The 20,997-nt window shown below is 34.4% G+C and overlaps 4 protein-coding genes across 9 annotated transcripts; 1 reads left to right on the forward strand and 3 right to left on the reverse strand.

Moving 5' to 3' along the window:
- The first annotated feature begins 820 nt into the window (after positions 1-820).
- LOC123921186 (polyamine oxidase 2-like) lies at positions 821-5,610 on the forward strand. The gene is made up of 10 exons (XM_045973616.1): positions 821-1,416; positions 1,968-2,083; positions 2,825-2,913; positions 3,003-3,116; positions 3,229-3,316; positions 3,487-3,572; positions 3,668-3,770; positions 4,206-4,303; positions 4,395-4,824; positions 5,134-5,610. Exons 1-10 carry the CDS (start codon positions 1,383-1,385, stop codon positions 5,434-5,436), a joined length of 1,461 nt encoding a protein of 486 aa, XP_045829572.1. The 5' UTR covers positions 821-1,382; the 3' UTR covers positions 5,437-5,610.
- Positions 5,611-5,966: 356 nt separating this feature from the next.
- Positions 5,967-8,569, reverse strand: LOC123921185 (protein DETOXIFICATION 41). The gene is made up of 8 exons (XM_045973615.1): positions 8,165-8,569; positions 7,489-8,033; positions 7,284-7,370; positions 7,132-7,188; positions 6,814-7,052; positions 6,602-6,720; positions 6,420-6,506; positions 5,967-6,331 (listed from the first exon to the last, which is right to left on the reverse strand). Exons 1-8 carry the CDS (start codon positions 8,471-8,473, stop codon positions 6,257-6,259), a joined length of 1,518 nt encoding a protein of 505 aa, XP_045829571.1. The 5' UTR covers positions 8,474-8,569; the 3' UTR covers positions 5,967-6,256.
- A 944-nt stretch (positions 8,570-9,513) lies between these two features.
- Positions 9,514-15,947, reverse strand: LOC123924001 (calponin homology domain-containing protein DDB_G0272472-like). 4 transcript variants are annotated; one of them, XM_045976758.1, is made up of 9 exons: positions 15,801-15,930; positions 15,587-15,707; positions 14,033-14,412; positions 13,840-13,945; positions 12,493-13,427; positions 11,263-11,724; positions 10,809-10,921; positions 9,875-10,152; positions 9,514-9,772 (listed from the first exon to the last, which is right to left on the reverse strand). In XM_045976758.1, the coding sequence occupies exons 1-9, from the start codon at positions 15,828-15,830 to the stop codon at positions 9,732-9,734; spliced, it is 2,466 nt and encodes an 821-aa protein (XP_045832714.1). In that variant the 5' UTR covers positions 15,831-15,930; the 3' UTR covers positions 9,514-9,731. The 4 variants fall into 4 exon arrangements, with proteins under 4 accessions (XP_045832714.1, XP_045832710.1, XP_045832711.1 ...); XM_045976754.1 differs by having other exon boundaries at positions 9,514-10,152; positions 15,801-15,947; XM_045976755.1 differs by having other exon boundaries at positions 9,514-10,152; positions 11,263-11,721; positions 15,801-15,944.
- A 742-nt stretch (positions 15,948-16,689) lies between these two features.
- On the reverse strand, positions 16,690-20,597 carry LOC123923700 (pentatricopeptide repeat-containing protein At5g64320, mitochondrial). Of its 3 annotated transcripts, XM_045976418.1 has the most exons (3): positions 17,412-20,597; positions 17,167-17,309; positions 16,690-17,087 (listed from the first exon to the last, which is right to left on the reverse strand). In XM_045976418.1, the coding sequence occupies exon 1, from the start codon at positions 20,287-20,289 to the stop codon at positions 18,163-18,165; it is 2,127 nt and encodes a 708-aa protein (XP_045832374.1). In that variant the 5' UTR covers positions 20,290-20,597; the 3' UTR covers positions 16,690-17,087; positions 17,167-17,309; positions 17,412-18,162. The 3 variants fall into 3 exon arrangements, with proteins under 3 accessions (XP_045832374.1, XP_045832373.1, XP_045832375.1); XM_045976417.1 differs by lacking the exon at positions 17,167-17,309 and having other exon boundaries at positions 17,412-20,593; XM_045976419.1 differs by lacking the exon at positions 17,167-17,309 and having other exon boundaries at positions 16,690-17,083; positions 17,412-20,586.
- Between the last annotated feature and the right edge of the window lie 400 nt (positions 20,598-20,997).

Below are 20,997 nucleotides of genomic sequence, written 5' to 3' on the forward strand. Positions count from 1 at the left end.
GTTAATTTATAAATTTTAACCGACAAAAATTATATTTTTATAAGGAATTTTATTTATAAGTTTTATTGTTTAGATATATCAATTCCATAATAAATTTAAAATGTCAAATTTTTCTTATATATAAGATCGGTCTGAGGGCCCGTTTGAATTAGCTTATTTTTGAGTTTATGTAAACAGCTTATGCAATTTTTATGTATTGTTATAAGTTTTTCAAGGTAGTTTATGATAAAATAGCTTATAAAAATACATTTTTCACTAGTGTGAACTTATAAACATAAAACATAATTTATATTGCATAAACTATTTGCATAACCTCAAAAACAAATTAATCAAAAAGGACTCTGAATATTATTGGAGAGATGCAAACTACCGACCTTGTGGCTAAATACTCCCCCTGTAATGAGTCTTCTCCTACTAGAAATTGGAGGGTTAGATTGGTGCATACTCTTCGGGAGGGGAACATTTGTGCAAATTTCTTAGCCAAGTTTGAAGCTCGCAACCCTGAAGCTTATTCTCCTATAGCTGTTCCGTTGGATGAAATGAGTCTTCTCCTACTAGCTGATGCTAGGGAGACTATTTTTCCTAGATAATTTTATTTTTGTCTTTTCCTTTTTTTCTTCATCTTGTATAAAAAAAAAAATTAAGTTTCAAATATTAATTTTAATTTGTTTTGATGAGTATTTTCCAAATATTAAGTTTTTATAATTTTTACTAATAAACAACTAAAAATATTAGTAATCAAAATTATACACTAACGTATATGCAGATGTCAAACTTACTTCCTTTTCATTCTCAAGAAGACCCAACCTATTCACATCACGTGTCGTTTTGATTAATCAACTAAAATTACTAAACTACCCATATAAAAACAAATCGCGTCCCTATATTGACCTCATCATATCAACCACCACACAAACAACCTTATAAATAACGAAACCATAACTCAACATCTCTTATGAAATCTGAATCTCTCTGTTCTGTTCCTTTTCGCACCAATTATTGAAATTTTCACTTTCCTCTCTTTTTCTTTCTCCTCCAAAAACCAATAACCAAACACCGACCAAACCAAACCCTTCTTCTTCTTCTTCCCCAATTTCTCTTCTCTTCGCTCGGATCTCAAAATTCGCTTGATTTCTTTCATGATCCGATCGAGCTGAGAAGAGAAAAACACAATTTACTCAATCAATTGTTTTCTTTTGTTTCGAATTTCAACAAATTTAGCTGCATGAGCTGGTTTGGAAAATTGCGTTTATTTTCTAACCTAAATTCGTTTCACTTCATTACTTGTTTGTTAATTTTTAATCTTCATTTTGAACCTTCATTCATCAATTCCAATTCAAATATTAATACTAATTTAAATACTAATTTCGATTATTCTCACTATGGAGTCACGAATTAAGACTAATTCACGCAAAGGTTTGTTTTTAATCCAATTTTCTCTCTTTTTTGTTTTTTGTAGTTACAGTTCAAATTGATTTTGGTTTATAAATGTTGCTGTCTTTTTTTGTTTGATTTATTCTCAATGTAGTAATTATATATATTGGTTAGATTATAGATCTGATGTGATTAATTAGGGTTACTGAAAGTGATTAATTAGCTTTTTGCAATCTATTAGAAAATCTTTGGGTGTAAATGACTTATTACCTAAAATAAAATTGCGCTGATTTTGCTCCTAATTGCTTAAATTTCTAATTTTTATGATTAGGGTAATTTTTTATATATATTGCTGAAAAACAATAATAGGGTTTGAAAAGTGAAATAATCAATTGGGTCATCATCATCATCATAATCATAAGCTAATCATTTGTTAAATGATGAATTCAAAAAGTTGTACTGGTGTGTTTCTAATAGAGAAGTGATGTGTTTTTGTGTTGGATAATTGTCTTTTTTCACAAGTTTTGATTCTATTTATGTGTTTCTGTTTGTTATTGACTTGTTTTTTTTTTTGGTGTTCTGTTCCTTTGTAGGTTTTAATTTTACAAATGTTGACCAGCAGTCTGAGAGGTCACCGTCTGTTATTGTCATAGGCGGTGGTATGGCTGGGATTGCTGCTGCTCGTGCACTTCAGGATGCTTCGTTTCAGGTATTCAAGCAAATAATGTACTAGTTATATGCTTTCTTCTACTTAAAGTTCAGTTTGTCAAGAGTTACATGCCACGGCAATACTCAGTTGGTTCTCCGAGTTTCACCTGTGGCTGCTCACATGACTACACTTATCCGTATCTGTGAATTGCTGCATCGGTTGTTACTGATGTTGTCGATAGCGCAAAATAATGGTGCTACTGAGGAGTACCGTCACAGTGGGTGTTTGCCCCCACATGAAGTATTGCAGCGGCCTTGACAGCTGCGTTTGTGGCAGTATAATGTAGAACCGTTCAAGACTTGGTTTCCTGGGAGAATTGGGTGATGGAGATGGTGAAACTCAAAATGATTTTATTTTTGAGAACTCATTTATAATTGTGATTGTAATGTTTTGGCTCAATTTATTGGTTGTCTGGAGGTAAAAATAATTGGTATAAAAACATTTTATGGTTCCTGGCGAGCTATTCTGGGAGACACGACTTCACTTGGTTGCTTTGTTGGTTTAAAATCGGACTGGTTTTGTACGTCAGTCAAACTCAACTACACGTTTAGGACAAATTCTCATTTCCACATGATGACTGATGAACAAACATATATTTAGCTAATGAGGAGACACATCATCTCTTATATTTATTGTTTCCTTTTCCCCTCTTCCCACTTGAACATACATAATTTTGTAGTCATCAGCTCCTTTATTTGTATTGAGAGAGGTTGTACTAAAGTTTACTACTTTTTTGTTCAGGTTGTTCTTTTAGAATCCCGGGATAGACTTGGTGGCAGGATTCACACTGATTACTCATTTGGTTTTCCTATTGACCTAGGTGCATCATGGTAATTATACTCTTTTTTTCCTGAATTTTTCATTTTGACAAGAATGCAACAATTTTTTTTAGCATCAAAGTTGACTGACTATTATTCAGGTTGCATGGAGTTTGCAATGAGAATCCTCTGGCTCCATTGATTGGAAGGCTGGGCCTACCTCTTTACCGTACTTGTGAGGATAACTCTGTCCTTTATGATCATGATTTGGAAAGGTAAATGCATCACTTTTTGTTATTATATTGCATGCTTCAATTTTCCTCTAGTCACTTGAATGGTATACATTATTTGGGGATTTTTTAATTGAAATTCATCAACTTTTCACAGCTATGCGCTCTTTGATATGGATGGAAATCAAGTTCCACAAGAGTTGGTTACAGAAGTTGGTAAAATATTTGAAATGATTTTGCAAGAGGTATGTCATTTGTTTCTAGTTATTGGGTTTACTTGATGTGTTGTACAATTTAGAATTCAAATTCAAATTTTCAGGAATGCAATATTTTCTAATTGAAATCACAAATGTTTGATTCAACTTATTGTTTACTACGAGCATCTCATCTAACAATCGTCACCTTGTTAATGCAGACAGATAATGTACGACAGGAATTCAGCGAAGACATGTCCATTCTACGTGCACTTTCACTTGTTTTTGAAAGAAAGCCAGAACTGAGGTCATTATTGGCATAAAACTCATTCTTTGACCCCAATTAATTGTATTGAAGCTTGTGTAGTTTATATATAATTTTATTTTCACTATTGGATGCAGATTGGAGGGACTTTCACACAAGGTGCTTCAGTGGTATTTATGTAGAATGGAAGGTTGGTTTGCTGCAGATGCTGATTCCATATCATTGAAATGTTGGGACCAGGTAATTGGACGATACCAAGTGCAAGATGTTTGGGTTTTATAACCTGCATCATCCATTTCAAGTTTCTGTCATTGAAATTTGAATTGCATGACACATTTCATTTATCGGAGGTGGACTGAGGATTCATGCATGGTTTTTCCATTTCAGCTCTTTGTCCTTCTTGATCTTTTTTACTAGACTTATAATTGAAGGACACAATTATTAAGTGGCAAATTCTTGTTTAGACGCCTTAGGTGTGAGTTTTGGTTAAATGTTAATGATATGATATGCCATTTGTTCTTGCTTTTATCAAGAATATTAGATTAGATGAGATTAATAAGTGACTCCATATGGTTACCCTACTCACAGTATGTTGTGAAGTGAGTAACTTGTTAATTACTATGTGCATCAACATTTTATGTATGTCTCACCCTTCTCTATATTATCTGCTTACAGGAAGAATTGCTCCCTGGTGGTCATGGTCTTATGGTCAGGGGCTACCTTCCTGTTATACATACCCTAGCCAAGGGTCTTGACATTCGGCTGGGACACAGGTATATATTATTTTGAAGTTTTGTTTTGAAAATCTCTGTCCTGTTTTGTTGGTTAACTAAACTTATTGGCATTGGGAATTCCTATTTCCAGGGTGACAAAGATAGTTAGGCGATATAATGGAGTAAAGGTGACTACTGAAAATGGGAAAACATTTGTTGCCGATGCTGCTATCATTGCCGTACCACTTGGTGTGTTGAAAGCAAACGTCATAAAGTTTGAGCCAAAGCTTCCAGAATGGAAAGAAGCTGCTATTGCTGATATTGGAGTCGGAGTTGAAAATAAAATAATTTTACACTTTAAAAATGTATTTTGGCCTAATGTGGAGTTCCTGGGAGTAGTTGCTGACACATCTTATGGATGCAGCTACTTTCTTAATCTTCACAAAGCTGCAGGTCATAATGTTCTTGTTTACATGCCTGCTGGGCGGCTGGCCAAAGACATTGAGAAAATGTCTGATGAAGCAGCTGCTGACTTTGCTTTTGCGCAACTCAAGAAGATCCTTCCAGATGCTTCTTCACCGGTAACTATAATAGTTTTAATTTTTTATTTAACTCTTTTTTACTATGGAATAGATGTAATAGGTTCAAAGTGGATTTGGTTCTTCCAAAGTGAGGTGGACTGAAGGGTTCACTTTAGAAGAAAAAGTGTGGAACTGAAACAATTAAGAAAAATCATTACTACCATTTTACTTTGTAATGTGTACCCTTTAGTTTTGAGGAACAAAATCTCTTGAACCATGTTTTGTAGGCTACCGCAGATTATAAAAATTGAATCCATTATATGATGATAGCAATATGGCCTAATTGAGTGAGTTGTTTCCTTTATGCAGATTCAGTATCTCGTGTCTAGGTGGGGTACAGATATTAATTCTTTAGGTTCCTATAGTTATGATGCAGTTGGGAAACCGCATGGTCTGTATGAGAGGTTGCGGGTTCCTGTAGATAACTTATTCTTTGCAGGGGAGGCAACAAGTGTATTATATACAGGGTCTGTTCATGGTGCATACTCTACTGGAACAATGGCTGCTGAGGACTGCAGGATGCGTGTCCTAGAAAGATATGGAGAGCTAGATATATTCCAGCCAGTGTTGGAAGAGGGTTCGGTCATACCACTTCTGATCTCTCGTATTTGATTTTTTTTTTATTATGCCTTATGCTGCCCCCTTATGAGTGGCGTGACTCTTTGTACCTCTAAAGTATTTTGATTCCTTGAGGTTGAGTATTATCATGGATAGTACAGTAATGCATCATTAGGTGTTTGGAAAAGACATTCAGTTATATTTTATACTAAGTATTGTTACTTTGGAGTTTTCTCTGTTAATCTCGATCATTTTTAGCCATGGAGCTTGAAATTTTGGTTTGTCTCGAGCAAGACGAGTATTTTACTATTTTTAATGCAATTTTTTATATTATCTATTTATATTTAGAGAGATCATTTTCTTTGAAGTTTGATCCTGTAGTTACTAGTTATTAATGAAGTTAAACCTTAGATTCATGTAGCTATGGTTTTATTTAGTTCACCTATAACAGAGGCAAATTTTTCCACCACCTAATAGGTTCTGCTTTCATCAAATGAGATTAGAAACTTGAGTCTTGGAGTTCATTTTTCTATAATCTATTACTTGAAATTCTTAAGCTGGGTGTGAAGGTTTGCTTTATTTACTTGATTCATAAAATTCTATGAACTGATATTGAAGAGAAAATAATATTACTGATTGAACAAGGAACTATGACAGAAGGTTTCTAACTCTAATCCTCCATGGCCCTATATTGGCTAACATAATCTAACTACCTTGCCACATCATACTATTATTCTCTATTCATCTTATTGTTGAGTTTAAATAGAACAAACCCAACAACAATATCCTTGTAGTTCAAAAACAAAACTAATCTGCTGCTAAAGTGTTCTTCTTCCATGTCTGGAACAGAAAAGTTACAGTAAGAGAAATGCCTTCATATGTCGGCAACCAGCTGATCCAAGGTATCATCTTCAGAAGCCCTCTTGACGCGAACAACAGCATTTTCAACCTACAACAGCATTATAAATTGGTTCAAACCTTCCCAAATGTAGAATATGAAATAGATAAAATCTTGAAGGCCAAATAGTTTTGATTACCTCTGCTTCCCAATTTGTTCTGGCAGTCAGAATTATTAGTGTAACAGTCTGTATTAAAACTCCAAGGATCAATCCCCACCAGATACCCTATAAAAATCACAATTGCATTCATTACATTACACTAACTTTATACAAATTAAGAACTGTATATAATCAGTTAGACAGAAATGTTTTAAACTTACAGCTACTCCTAAAGAAGTTTTAAAGCCAAGAACACATCCAACAGGAAGACCAATGACATAGTAACAAACCAAGTTTACATAAGCCACCAAAGCTTGCCATCCGCTTCCAATTGCAACACCTGAAATTTTCCAATCAACAGGAAACATACGGAGGATCAGATTCAAAAGTACGGAAAAACTTAAACTGGTGTTTGTTTTTATAACTTTATTACCTGATAGTATAGGTTGAATGCCATTCAAGAGGACAGAGATGGCAAGCAATGGAGTCAAGTCAGATACAGCTTCAAGGACTGAAGAGTCAGAAGTGAAAAGCTCGCTCAAAGCAACTCGGAATATCATAATAATCGCGGAGAGAACTACACTAATTATGATGCTATTTCCATTCACTACGAACACGGACAATTTTGCTACTCTTGGATGAGCTGCTCCTAACTCATTGCTAACTCGCACACTGCAATCATAGGACATACTTTTAACATGGTGTGGAAGTTGTTTAAATGAAAAACATTGTTTTCATCGATTGTCCTAACCTGGCTGCTGCACCAAGACCCAACATAATTTGCATATCCCAGTTTAAGTAATTCATGCTAAAAATGTAAGTACATAAGGATGAAGTATCATGGTTAGATAACATGTTGACAAATAATAAGAAAGATTATTCTGAGAGAAATTGTTAACATACCAAATTGAAATAGAATCAAGTGCTATTGTGGGATTGGAGAGCAACCCTGATATGAGTACTAGTCCCTGACTGTACCATATCTCCAAGCTACAACAGGAAACATTTCATTATATTATCAAAGCAAAATGGTCTGAATTTGAGTTAATATATAGAGTGTATGCATGCATTTATGTCAGAGAGTGACAATTAGGATGCAGAGTCATACCATAACATCACAGCAGAAGCAGCTGTGAGCTTAAAGTAAGGCCAAACTCCTATGAAGGCTTTCATACTGAAGCCGGCCCAAGTTTCCCGGCATCTTGGGCTAAGAATGATGTACACTCCATTTAACAAGACAAGACACCACCAAGAAAAGCTGAGAGTAAGGGCTGCACCAAGAAGTCCATAGTCTAAAACATAGACAACTAGCCAACTAAGAAGCAGATGAAGAAGGAACACTCCGACTGCCATATATGCAAGAGGATTAACAATGTTCTGTGCTTGGAGAAACCTTTGCATTGGACAGCTCAATGCAAATGCATAGAGTTGAGGAATAAGACCTCGAGCAAAAACTTGGCCTTGCTCGGCTATGCTATCTGTCTGTCCTATGAGTCTTAGAAAATCTCCAGAGAACCAATAGAGAAATGTGAGAATCACTGCTGCTCCTAAATGTAAGACTACTGCTCTTTGCAATGTGATACACATTACTGCATATTTTTTGGCTCCATAAGCTTGTCCACACACAGTTTGTACCGCACTTGCCATTCCTAGCTATTTAAGGAAAATAACAAATATGAATAAAATTTAGGTACAATGCTATATAATATAATAATGATAAACATTTTCAAGTCACTAACAAGTCTACTTTGAAATGAGGATAAAATTTAGTATAAGAATCATACCATAATTCCATAAGCAAGACCTTGAATTCCAACATTAGCTATAGAAGCACCAGCAAGCTCTAGAGATCCCAAATGTCCACTAAACATTAAGGTAGCAAAGCTTAGCATGTAATTGAAAAGGTAGACAACAATAGATGCACCAGAAAGGATCCATAGGACCCTTGACTCCCAAGCAACAAGTTTAAGCCACCATCTTAACTGAATAGGCCTATGTTCCAAGAATTCTTCAATAGCATCTGCTGATAGATTTGCAATGTGTGAGTTTGAGTCAAGCCCTAGTAGCAATGGTTGGTTTTCTATAGAGCTCATAGTTATATGCCTCACAAGTATAGTTTTTTTTTTCTCCTCTCTTGTTTCTGCAGTTTCTTCAATCAAAATATTTATAGTCCCAACTAGTTCACTGACTTCACTCACTGCATGGGAATGAGGCATTAATATTACAACTACAAATTTGTAGCTACCCTTCAACATTTTGTGGTTGGCAATGGTAAAAAGCTTTGATTTTTAGTTGTTGGTGTGTTCCATTTTATTATTTTTATTGTTGTTAGTTATTACTATCTACCCTTTTATTTATAGGCAATAAGATAAAACTACCCTCCTAGTTTTATACACTTTTTTAGCACTAAAATGACAAAAGTACTGACCTTTAGTTGTGAATAAGACTTTTAGGTGGGTCATTCATTGTTCTTGTGTGTGTGTGTGTGTGTGTGTGTGTGTGTGTGTGTGTGTGTGTTTTGGGTACATACAGATTTTCTGTCCTCTAAAATGTGTATTTTGACATATTTGAACATATAATGGTAAATTGAGAAACTACATAATTCTTAGTATTAAATTATTGACATATTAAATTATTTAAAACTCAATTTAATAGCAAATAAATTACAACTCCTTTTGGCAAAATGTAGCGGATAGTTGATGAGTTACTTTATAGCAGATAAATTAATTGATTGAATTTATATTATTTAGTAAAATTAATGGTTGAACTAATTTATAAATATGAAATGACATATAAAAATATATGTTTGATATTTAATTTATTTTTCAAATAAGGCGACAAGGTAAAATTGAGAGAGAAAATGATAAACTATAAACTAATTGAATTAACTTATCAAAATAAACTGTAAGCTAGTAAAAAAAAACTATAAGCTCATCAGAGAAAAATGTTATCCAATATAATTTTTTTTTGTCATATGAACTTATAAGTTATAAGCTCAAAACTTTGCACCTAAACACAAATATAAATAAATATTGCTTGATGGAACCTAAACACAGATATATAAGTACCTAAATTGGTTTTGTTGGGCTAACTCATTTAAATTGAGAATATAAATATTCACAGATCAAACAAGTTGAATAACAGATATAACATTTCTTCCTTAAAACCTAGCACAACTGACAACATCGATATTGTTAGACTAGACACCTTTTACTCGGATAAATTAAATATAGCATTTCTTTTTTACAAGTTTGCAACCCAAGAGAAGGAAAAAAAGTTACGTGCAAAGGTAAGAAGCACAAAAGCAGTATGTAAGCCAAATTGAAGGCTTAAAAGCCGATTGAACCAACTTCAACTAATTTCCAAGTAATCGGTTGATCTACGAAATTTTCCTAAGAACAATGAAAATGAATCATCGACTTGGGAATCTTATTTTAAATGTGAAAGTACAGACAAATTTCTCTTGTTATATACATCAGTTTGTGTTAAAATACCAGATAGCAAAATTTGTTGATCTTTACCCAGCCCAAAGAACCACATTCTCAAAGTTTCAACGCTGTCCGAAACAGACTTAGAATATGCTGAAAGACTGATGTTAGTATGGAAAAGGGTTTCAAAACCATGAGGGAGAAGGAGAAATAGAGTATTAGCAGTTGCAATTTGAAGAGAAAAGCCTGCTTTCATGGAAGAGATGCGGCATAAATAAGCATACAAATTACATCTCATGTTCTCGACTCCTCGATCTTCATATCCACCACTATCAACTCCAATCCTGAAATTTATAAAGTTTACCACATTGTTATAACGTAAAAAAAAATGTGATAGCGTCATTCTGTATTAAATAAAAAAAAATTATGTTGTGGACATGTATTCATAGCTTATTTACATATATATGTGATCATACAAAATAGAGGCAAAAAAATCAACAAGAAACATAAATTAACCATCACACAAAGCTTCCGATGATAGATGCTACCAAACAAGCAGAACAGATATGATGTAAATCTAACTCAAACTTAACTAGTAGAACTCGACAGCGCGTGCCCCACAAAAAAAGGGTGGTCAATGAAGGTGCTATCAACATTATTCCAAAGGACAAACGAATAATCACAACATTTTTTACTCAAACCTCATCATTGAGGACAAATATCATATGATAGAAATGTAGTTATTATTAGATTATTGAATTTTTGTATTACTGATCATTCAGACACAAAGTTATGTCACTTGACCAAATGGACGTCACCGCTGTAAATGACTTTCAATCTTCAGTGCAGATGTTCCAGTGATCACATATCACCCCTAACTTTCATGATAAGCATACATCTATTTGACTATTTCATATATGCTCTATTCATAAATATGTATTTATGCATGCATGATTAGTCCCAAAACTAACAATATGAAAGCATACAATGATCAGTTTACCTCCCAAGTTGACCGAGAAGTACACTAATAGCAACAGCAATTTTCTCCTCTACACATGTATCAAGCATATTTAGCAGCTGAGGAACAAGTCTGGCATTAGTCCAGTGCCAGCTCTGTATTAGGAAGGGAAACCAAGGAATTAGGTTCAAGCTTTATGACATCAACTACATGATGTGATAAGTTAATACAGGTATGAGAATAGCACAATTTTCAACTATATAAAAACTTAATCTTATATCGTGGTAACAACTATGTTAGACATTACAACTGCGAACTAGAATTATGGCCAATTTCATATTGTTGAATTTTATTAATTTCAATATAACATCAATTCTTGAAAGAGCTAATGTCACTTCACTTGTCATAAGAGGGTCAGTTACCCTGCAAACTAGAGCTTGACATAAAGAATTTTAGAAACAGTGATAATATCAACATGAAATGATGAGAATCATACCATTTTGTTTGCTACCAGTTCCACCAATGACAACATATCACTAAGGTGACAGAGGATGGCATTCTTAAGAGCATGTGGTCGAGTATCAGAAACCAAGCACTTTTTCAAACAACCAGACACAACATTATTCTTGTTAGTGGCACATTGATCCGCTTCCCAATTAGACCATTGTCCAACATTATCATTGCCTGGCATTAATCCAGAATCTGACAAATCAACTTGTTTCATCCCTTGAGGCCAACAGTTCTTTATCTCTTCTAAGAGCAAGCATGCAATTGCATTAATGGATTCAGTGCCTTCTAAGAACGGGCAACTAGCACTTGTGCAAAATTCATTATGTGGCTGATTTATTGAAGGAAGACAAGGAGCAGTAACATCAGATAGGCTCTCATCCTCAAGCAACATAACTAGAGACTTCAAAACAGTCACCACCAAACCAACATTATCCACGTCGAAAAACTTCTGTCCACTCAGATAAACAAATATATGAAGAATAGTGAGCGGCATTACAGAATCCAATTTGCAAAATCTAAGAATATCAATCACATGAAGCCTCACAAATAAATTCAATATGATCAGTTGCAGCATATACTGATGGTCATATAATACTTCCTGCCTATGATGGATGGACACGATACATATTTTTATTGTAATTAAATAAAATATGAATATTATTTATAGTAGATCTAAATAGAGAAATGTGTGTGTCCCTTAATGATACGAATTCTAATCTCAAATCCAGTGCCAGTGAATCAACCCCTCCCCCCAAAAGATTAAAGCCACATATCTATTAACAACAAAACAATATAGAGCTAATAAATTAAATAACTGCCCAAATAATTGTTTATTGCTTTCAGAAAATCCTTAAGATTCTCATTTTCCGAAGGCAAAATAAACATTCAGTGTTGCTGCTAACAACATATGCTTATAAACCCAAAGGGTCTGGTAATTTACAAGACAACAAACTTCAAAATCAGTCACTAATGCATGACATAGATAGCTAATCTTATATCTTGATTATGCATATGAGAGTATGCCAGAATGAGACGCCAGCTTCTAAAGATAAGATTGAAAACGACATAAGATCATGATGCCTTATTTCACAAATAGAACGACAATCTCAGTTCATGTGTGTTTGTGTATGTGCATGCTTTTGACAGGAGTGGATAGAAAGCAGCAAAAACAACTCACATTATATAAAATTGAAAACAATGCAACAGTGAAACCAACCTTTGTTTGGTCACGTGTGCTTCCTGAAACAGGAAAAAAGGACGCATCTAGTACATCAAAGCGTTGTAGAAGCTGAACCAAACCAATCTTTAGACTACCTAATTTGTGTCCTAAAATACTGTAACAACTTGCTTCAAACTTATATTTTTGCTTGGTATACTTTGCTTCGACCGTCAGATTGTTATTCAAATGGTTCACTTTAGAACATTGACTACTTTGAGCTTTCACACTGATATCAGCATCCATTACGGTGTGTTTTCCCAGGGATGAGAGCTCATGCATCTTCCTCTTCAAATCCTCAATTGTCCTCTTATCCTCTTCTAGCTGCTGAGACATCTGATCAGCGCGACATTTCTCTTTCAAGAACTTGTTCCAGTTATCTTCTGCAAGCGCTTTCTGCTGCTCTAATTTAACCATCTCAATGGCTTTGTGCTTTTCAACCTCCTCCAACTTTTGATTAGCTTTTACCATCCCTAACTCGGCTTTTCTTTTCTCTGCTAATATCATGCGCTTTTTACATTCATACCTTCTGGTGGCAGCTTTGAATGCAGACATCTCGGATTTCAATTTCTGTTTAGCTTCACTAACTTGTTTCTCCAATTGACCAATATGAACCCTATACCCCTCAGCCTTCTCCGCTTTAATTCTTTCAATCTGCGCCCCCTTATTCTTTTCTTGTTCCAGTAACTTCCAAGTTTCGGCAGCTTTCTTCCTCTTAGAATCAACCCTTCTCTTTTCAATCTGCAAAAGCTCCTTCAGTCTACAGATTTCCTTGTCCTTCTCAGCTATACAAGCTTGTACACCTAATACCTTCTCATTCTCGTCCCCATCACGAACATTCCCATCACATCCCCGATGAAAAGACGTAACAATCCGAGGCTTGAAGCTACAGAGTTCATTATTCTCTACAGATGTTTCAATGTTGACAACACATACTGCAAATAACACATAACATTACATTACATTACATCACAATGCATTTCATTATAGTAAGTATATAGCTAAATATAATTGTAAGCAAATGTTCAGCATGTAGAACCAACATTTCATATTGAAGGTGTGTCCGAGTGTTCAACATGTGTTGGTGGCCGACACTGACACGTGTGGTGTTCAAATTGTTATCAGCGACTATGTGTCAGTGTCGTATTCCTGTATGTACTTCATACGTGTTCAATTTCCAAGATATAACTACAATCATCCAAGATAGCTTCTAATCGAGTTTGGACATTTGAGTTATCAAAGATCAACCTTGTTGCATTTACAAGCTATGAACTTGACAAAAACCCTAAAGAATAATAATAAGAAAACAGAAAAAACAAAACAGAAAAGAAATTGATGATAGTTAACCATTGTTGTTGCGGGCTTCAGTTTCATTGACTTTGTGTTCAAGAAACTTGACAGCTTGGCGAAGAGCATTACGTGACTCTTGAGCTTTCAAGTATTTGGTTTTCCACTGCGTATCAAAGAACAGAAACGGTTAAAAAAAGTGAACTGAAAAATGAAAAGAAGTGAATGAAAGAAAGGGGTGGGGATAACTAACTTGTTTCTCCAATTGATCAATATGAACCCTATACCCCTCAGCCTTCTCTGCTGTAATTCTTGCAATCTGCGCCCCCTTATTCTTTTCTTGTTCCAGCAACTTCCAAGTTTCCGCAGCTCTTTTCCTCTTAGAGTCAACCCTTCTCTTTTCAGTCTCCAGAAGCTCCTTCAAACTACATATTTCCTTATCCTTCTCAGCTATACAAGCTTGAAAATATAATACCTTCTCATTTTCGTCCCCATCCCGAGTACCCCCATCACATCCTCGATGAACAGATGGAACAATCCGAGATTTGAAGCTACAGAATTCATTTTTCTCCGCGGGCACCCCAACATTAAGTTCTTCCAATTTTTCACCAGATTCAATTTTTACAGCACACACTGCAGATAACACATAACATTACATCACATCACAATGCATTTCATTACAGTGAGTATATAGCTAAATATAACTAGTGTTCAGCTATGTAGAACAGACATTTCAAATTGAAGGTGTGTCTCAGTGTTTGACATGAATCAGTGTTAGAATCTGGCACAGCACTGACACGTGTGGTTACATATGATCACTTTCATTTTATCATATTATTATTGGTGACTGCGTGTCAGTGCTTCATAGGTGTTTAGTGAGGTTATAAGAATACTCATAATTCACTCAATCAACCTTGTTGCATTTGTTTGTTGACAAAAGCAAAGTTAATGCATTTCAATCATAAGTCATGACAAAAGTAGCAACACAGGTTGAAATCAAATCAAATGTGAGTTGACTAACAGACAACCTAGACGCCCATGCTAAACATCAAGCGTCTAGTTTGCTTGTCTCCAGATAAACTTATCCTAAAGTTTGGTAAAAAAAAAAAAACTCAGAATTAAGAGTAAACCACCAAATCGGTCCCCAATTTTGTAAGACACTCTCAAACAGGTCCCTCACTTTATATCAATATTTCAAAAAGGTCTCTGACTATGTTAAATTTGACTCATCTCAGTCCTTCAAAGAATATATTAGAGACTAAATTGAAAATAAACAGATAAACTTAGGGACCAAATTGATAGTAAGTTTTAAAATATATAGGCTCCGTTTGCGTTTGACTTATTTTTGAGCTTATGAAAATAGCTTATGAAAATAAATAAACTTTTGTGTTGATTCATAAGTTTTCGCCGACAAAAATTGTATCTTTATAAGCTATTTTCTCATAAACTACCTTGAAAAGCTTATAATAATACATAAAAGCTTATATATTTGCATAAGTTATTTCACATAAGCTCGAAAATATGTCAATCCAAACGGGCCCATAGACTTAATAGATAATAAGTGGTTAAATATAGGAACCAACTTGACATTTTTGAAATATTCATAAAATGATGAACCCATTTGAGAGTGTCTTAATTAAAGGGACTAATTTGGTAGTTCACTCTATGAACTAATCTACAATCATCCAAGATAGCTCTTACTAATTCAGCATTTACATGCTATGAATTTGACAAAAACCTTAAAAGCTTAATAATATGACAAAAAAAACATAAAAACTAAAATAGAAAGGGATTGATGATAGTTAACCATTGTTGTTGTTGTTGTTGTTGTTGTGGGATTGAATTTCATTGATTTTTTGTTCGAGAAACTTGACAGCTTGACGAAGAGCATTACGCGATTCTTGAGCTTTCAAGTATTTGTTCTTCCACTGTGAATCAATATCATCAAAGAAAAGAAATGGTTAAAAAATAAAAGTGAAATGAAAAAAATGGGAAGAAAATGAAAAGGGGTAACTACCAACCTGGTCACAGCAAGTGTTAATGGAATCCATGTTCGACGATGATACAAACAATGCATTAAACCTTCAAAACCACACCACTCTCTTATATCATCGTCTTCTTCTCCAAATGTTTTTCTTTTTTAGTATTCTCTTTTTTTCAGTTGTAATAAAAAAAAAAATCAATTTTTGACCAAAACAAAATAATCATTTTCTTTGTAGATTTTTTTTTTTTTTTTACTAATTCGTAGTTTTTTTTTGTTGTTGCCGTTGGTATTCAACTTTGGTTACCAGGAGAATGGAGCCCGATAATTATAAATTCTGCTATAATATAAATAAAATCTGACTAAAAATTAAATTCGAATTCTACTAAATGATTTAGTTTAGGAAAAATTCATTAAGCTCTTGAGCTTATTTATTCTAGATTGTCTGTTGCAACTCCTTCGGTTTTCAGTAGTTACTTCATTACTACATTAAAACAGTAATTGTGTGGAACTTGTTTTCCTCTAATGTCCGGTGGACATCACATCTAGCGCTATAACATTAGTGTTGTAACATTAAAGATCGGGCTAACTAGTGTCTCAGAAATATTAGTTCAAGAAATCACGAGTTACTCTTTTACCACATTTAGTTTATTAACTAGTAACCCTAGAGCACTAGTCACCATTTTTCAAACTTTAATTCTAAGGAACTTTAATTCCAAGGTAACTTTCGTTGGCGTTGTAGTCAACCACTTCATGTGTTTATTTGTCATTGTTGATGAGTTTTGATAGTTTGACATGAAATGATGATGCTTCTGCTAAATTTGTACATCTGTTACAATCTGTTAATCAATTATGAGTTATAGGTTAATTAATTCAATGAGTAAATAATTGACAAAAATAAGAGATTAATCAACTCATAAACTACACAATGACCAAGCAACAATAGAAACACAATTTATAGCCATACTTTTCAGTCTTAGTCAAAAAATCATACAATTGAATTACAATCTTTGTTCTTTGATCAAATTTATCAATTCCACATTCTTCACAAATTTTATTACTTGATCTATTACGTGATCGGAGGTAACACGTGTTGGGGAGCAAATCGATCTGACAAGCTAGTTAATAATGCATATCAAATATAGCAGACAAAATCACCAAGTCGATATGACCAACAGGCGAAGGAAAGACTTTTTCAGCTGTTCTTTGAGGAACAGAATATCCTCCACGAGCGCTCGTCTCACTTGTAAATGTTTTACAAAGTAGTTGGCAGGTTGGTTGGTTGCAGAGTAATCTGAGCATATGCTTTATCTGTTTCAGCATCTGCCTGCAAGTTGCATGCTTATTAGGTTCATATTAATATTCTCTGGAGTAGAATAAATAAAAACTATAAACTTTATTCTTACATGCATAGTAGCATTGTGAAGTATATAAGGGACCAGAAGGAGTAAATAAATGAAATATATGAACAGTGATGAGTTTTCTATGAACTTCAATAAACGGTTGATTATAGAAGACAATCATGAGGTTTGAGCTATAAAAAGTAGTCCTACAAAATAATAGAGTTTCAAGAGAGAAAAATTTATCAAATAAATCGTTAAAGATATAAACAAAGGCATACCACCGATAAACAAAAAACTAGTTATATTACCTTGACAAAGGTTCCAGTTGGTGTATTTGTTTAGTCTACATTTTCAGAAAACTGCAAGAAGTCATATTCATCCACACATCTTGAAGTTGTCATGTTTGAACTTAGGGGGAAATCAGTGTCCAAGGTATCACCACAGTTTGAAGCAGAAAATGGCAATGACAATGAATCTTTCAAATTGCCAATATTTCTCAGGTTTGGCACATCAAAGAGCCACGTAAATGGACACTGCTGTACATTCCCTGTCTTTGACACCTGAAGCACACTCACTGTGAAACAATTAACTTAACCTTAAGATGTCATGTACATCCCAACACCAAGTAAAAAAGGCATACCATGGAAATGGAAAACCTTGGAGCAGCTCAATCAGAAATGTTGACAACAGTTCAATATCTGGCAAGGAATCATGGCTATTTCTTACTTGCATTAAAAGTGAATGTTTGCTTCAGCCAGTGTTATCAATGACGGCAATGCATCCTATATACAAAATGTGAAGGATTATGGCGGCTAGCAATAAGTCCTGATTTCCCACGAGAACAGTAGTTTGATCAAAAGTGAGATTCAACATTAGCTCAAAATCAGAATACTATCAAACAATTCAAATCTAGGAGCAACATAAAGTGAGCTAGATAGAATATATTGGCTTCATAGAGAAGAAGATCTACATTCCAGGAATCTGCTTTGGCAGGAGCTTTAAAACACCAAATTCCCCTTTTGAGCTCTCCATTCCACCAAATAAACGTAGAACAATGACTTATTCCCTTAGATACCTTTTTACAAAATAATTTATCAATATTGACCAGGTTATTTCATTAGGTATGAAACCATTATCCACACCTTTGTATAAAAGCAAACATGCATCATTAAACAACCCCTCGTAGCAGTACCTACTGATCAGCGTGTTATACGTAACAGCATCAGGACGAATTCCTTCAGCTTGTAGCCCGTTAAAAAGGTTCAAAGCCTCCTGAACACGGCCAATCTTGCAAAGACCATTAATCAAGGAGTTATATGTGACTATATCTGGTGTCAGACCACGATGAATCATATCCCGAAGAAACTGAAGAGCGTCGTTTACTTTTCCAATCCTACAGAATGAATTGATCAAAATATTACAAGAGTTAATACTAGGAAAAATCCCTTTCCCGAGCATTTCTTCAAGTAATCCCAAACCTCTATCTATTGCCCCAGTTTTACAGAGAGCTTTAATAAGGCCATTATAAGTAATGTTATCAAGGGGACACCCTCTAAATAGCATTTCATCAACAAGCTTATACGCTTGTTGAATCGAATCTCCTCTAAGAAAAGCATGAATCAACGTATTGTATGTTACAGTGTTAGCAATAACACCCTCCAAGAACATATCGTTATACAAACCCAGCGCTTCTTCCATCTTTTCATTCTTGCACAGTCCATATATTAAAGAATTGAATGTGTAAATGTCAGGTTTACATCCTTTGTTTGACATCTCATCATACATCTGCAAAGCATCTTCAATCTTCCCGTCTTTACAAAGAGCACCAATCAAGCAATTGTAGCCCACAATATTCAAACTGAGACCCTTGGCTGACATGCTATTCACAACTTCATAAGCTTCCTCGAACCGGCCTTGCTTACAGAAACCATTTATCAATATAGTGTATGTGATCACGTTGGGCTCAAAACCTTTCTCTACCATCTCATTTAAGAATTCAAGAGCAGAAACCAAATGCCCCTTCTTGCAAAGTCCATCGATCATTATGTTAAACGTGAAGGCATCAGGCTCAAAGCCGGAAATTATCATGTTATTGTACATAAGATCCTTAGCTTCTTCAAACCTTCCACTAGAAACATAACCATCAATCAACGTATTATAAAGCACAGTATTAGGGTTAGGAATTTTGCTTAGCAAGGCCCTTGATTCATCAACTTGCCCCATCCTACACAAACCATGCATCAAATAACCATAAATTAGAGCATCAGCAACGAAACCTCGAACGAGCATTCGATCAAGCAACTTCGCTGCCTCATGAATCCGACCAACCTTGCAGAGTCCATGAATAACATCATTGAAGGTCTGAACATCAGGTTCACAACCCATCAAAAACATTTCCTCAAGTAGCTTCATCGCTTCATTCACTCTATTGTTTTCAGAAAGCGCATGAATCAAGGTTTGGTAAATAATCGAATTCGGAACACATCCGTGTTTTGTCATGTCTCTTAAAAGCGAACAAGCCGAATCAACCTCATTAATCATACAAAACGCTTTCATAACCACACCAAACGTATGAACAGTCGGCGAAATACCTCTATTCAACATGTCATAAAAAACATTAGGTGCTACCTTAGGACAATTTCCAGCAACAAGAATCTCCAAAACAACATTATATGATTTAAACGTCGGTTCAAAACAATAAACATTCCACATATCCAACAAGAGCCTAGTTGCTTGACCAGGTAAACCAGCTTTCCCATAATATCTCATAATCAAAATAAAAAGTGATTCTTTAAAAACACAACCTTCTTCTTTCATTTGTTTCAACAACTTATCTATCATCTTAAAATCACCAACATCACCAAGCTTATCAATTAAAAGATAATAAACATGAAAAGAGTGACAATACCCTCTTTGCGAACCGGCTTTTTCGAACAAATCCATTGAAGTAGGAACATCAAGAGGGAGTTCCAATAATTTACAAAGCTGTGATGGGGTAATTGGATTGAGTGATCTTTGAAGCTGTTTGATATCAAAGGGTTTAAGCAATTTCTCCCATTCATTGTCACTCTCAGTATCATCATTTTTATGAATTGATGTTGTTGAACATAGTGAAAAAGATGGGATTTTTATGCAAAATAGAATAGTTCTACTCAATTGGATTGAGGGTTTCAATGTTTTCAACATCAAGATATAGAAATTTGAGTAATAAAACTAACCCTAATTTAGAAAAAATGAATTGGGTTGTGATAATAATCGATACAATATAGAATGGTGCAATGCTAATACTGACTCTTCTTACAATGTTGTTTTTGAATGACCTAAGTGCTGCTTGATAGAAATGCAGAACCTCGACTGAACTTTCTCTTACGGCGGCGATTTCTATTCCGGTGGCCGTGAATGGAAGAAGAGGGTTTGAAGAGGTGTTGAGGGGAGAACGATTATTTTGTTTTAGCGGGTAACAAATTTTTTTGCAGTAAATCCCTAAACTATTTACCCTTTTCAGGCCAAACAATAATTTTTAAAAGTTATAATAAAAAAAATAAAAAAAAATAGTTTTTATATTTTAGAAAAAATTATAATATATTATTAAATATATTTTTTAGAATTTAATTTATATGCACCGTCAGTGTAAAATTATTTTACAGATGAGTCCAATAATATACCGACATATCATGTATGGTAATTAAAAACACATGATGTGTCACATTCATTAAATGATGTGGCAACACATTATTAGATATATGTGTAAAAAATATTTACACCGACAGTGCACAACAATTAACTCTATCTTTTAACCCTATTATAATGAAAAACAACAACTTTAACTTCTTTTTTTATAAAAAAAGTACTTCATCCGTTTCAAATTACTGGACTTTTTAGAAGGAAAAAAAA

Source organism: Trifolium pratense, linkage group LG4 (genome assembly GCF_020283565.1).
Source record: "Trifolium pratense cultivar HEN17-A07 linkage group LG4, ARS_RC_1.1, whole genome shotgun sequence".
Lineage (NCBI taxonomy): Eukaryota > Viridiplantae > Streptophyta > Magnoliopsida > Fabales > Fabaceae > Trifolium > Trifolium pratense.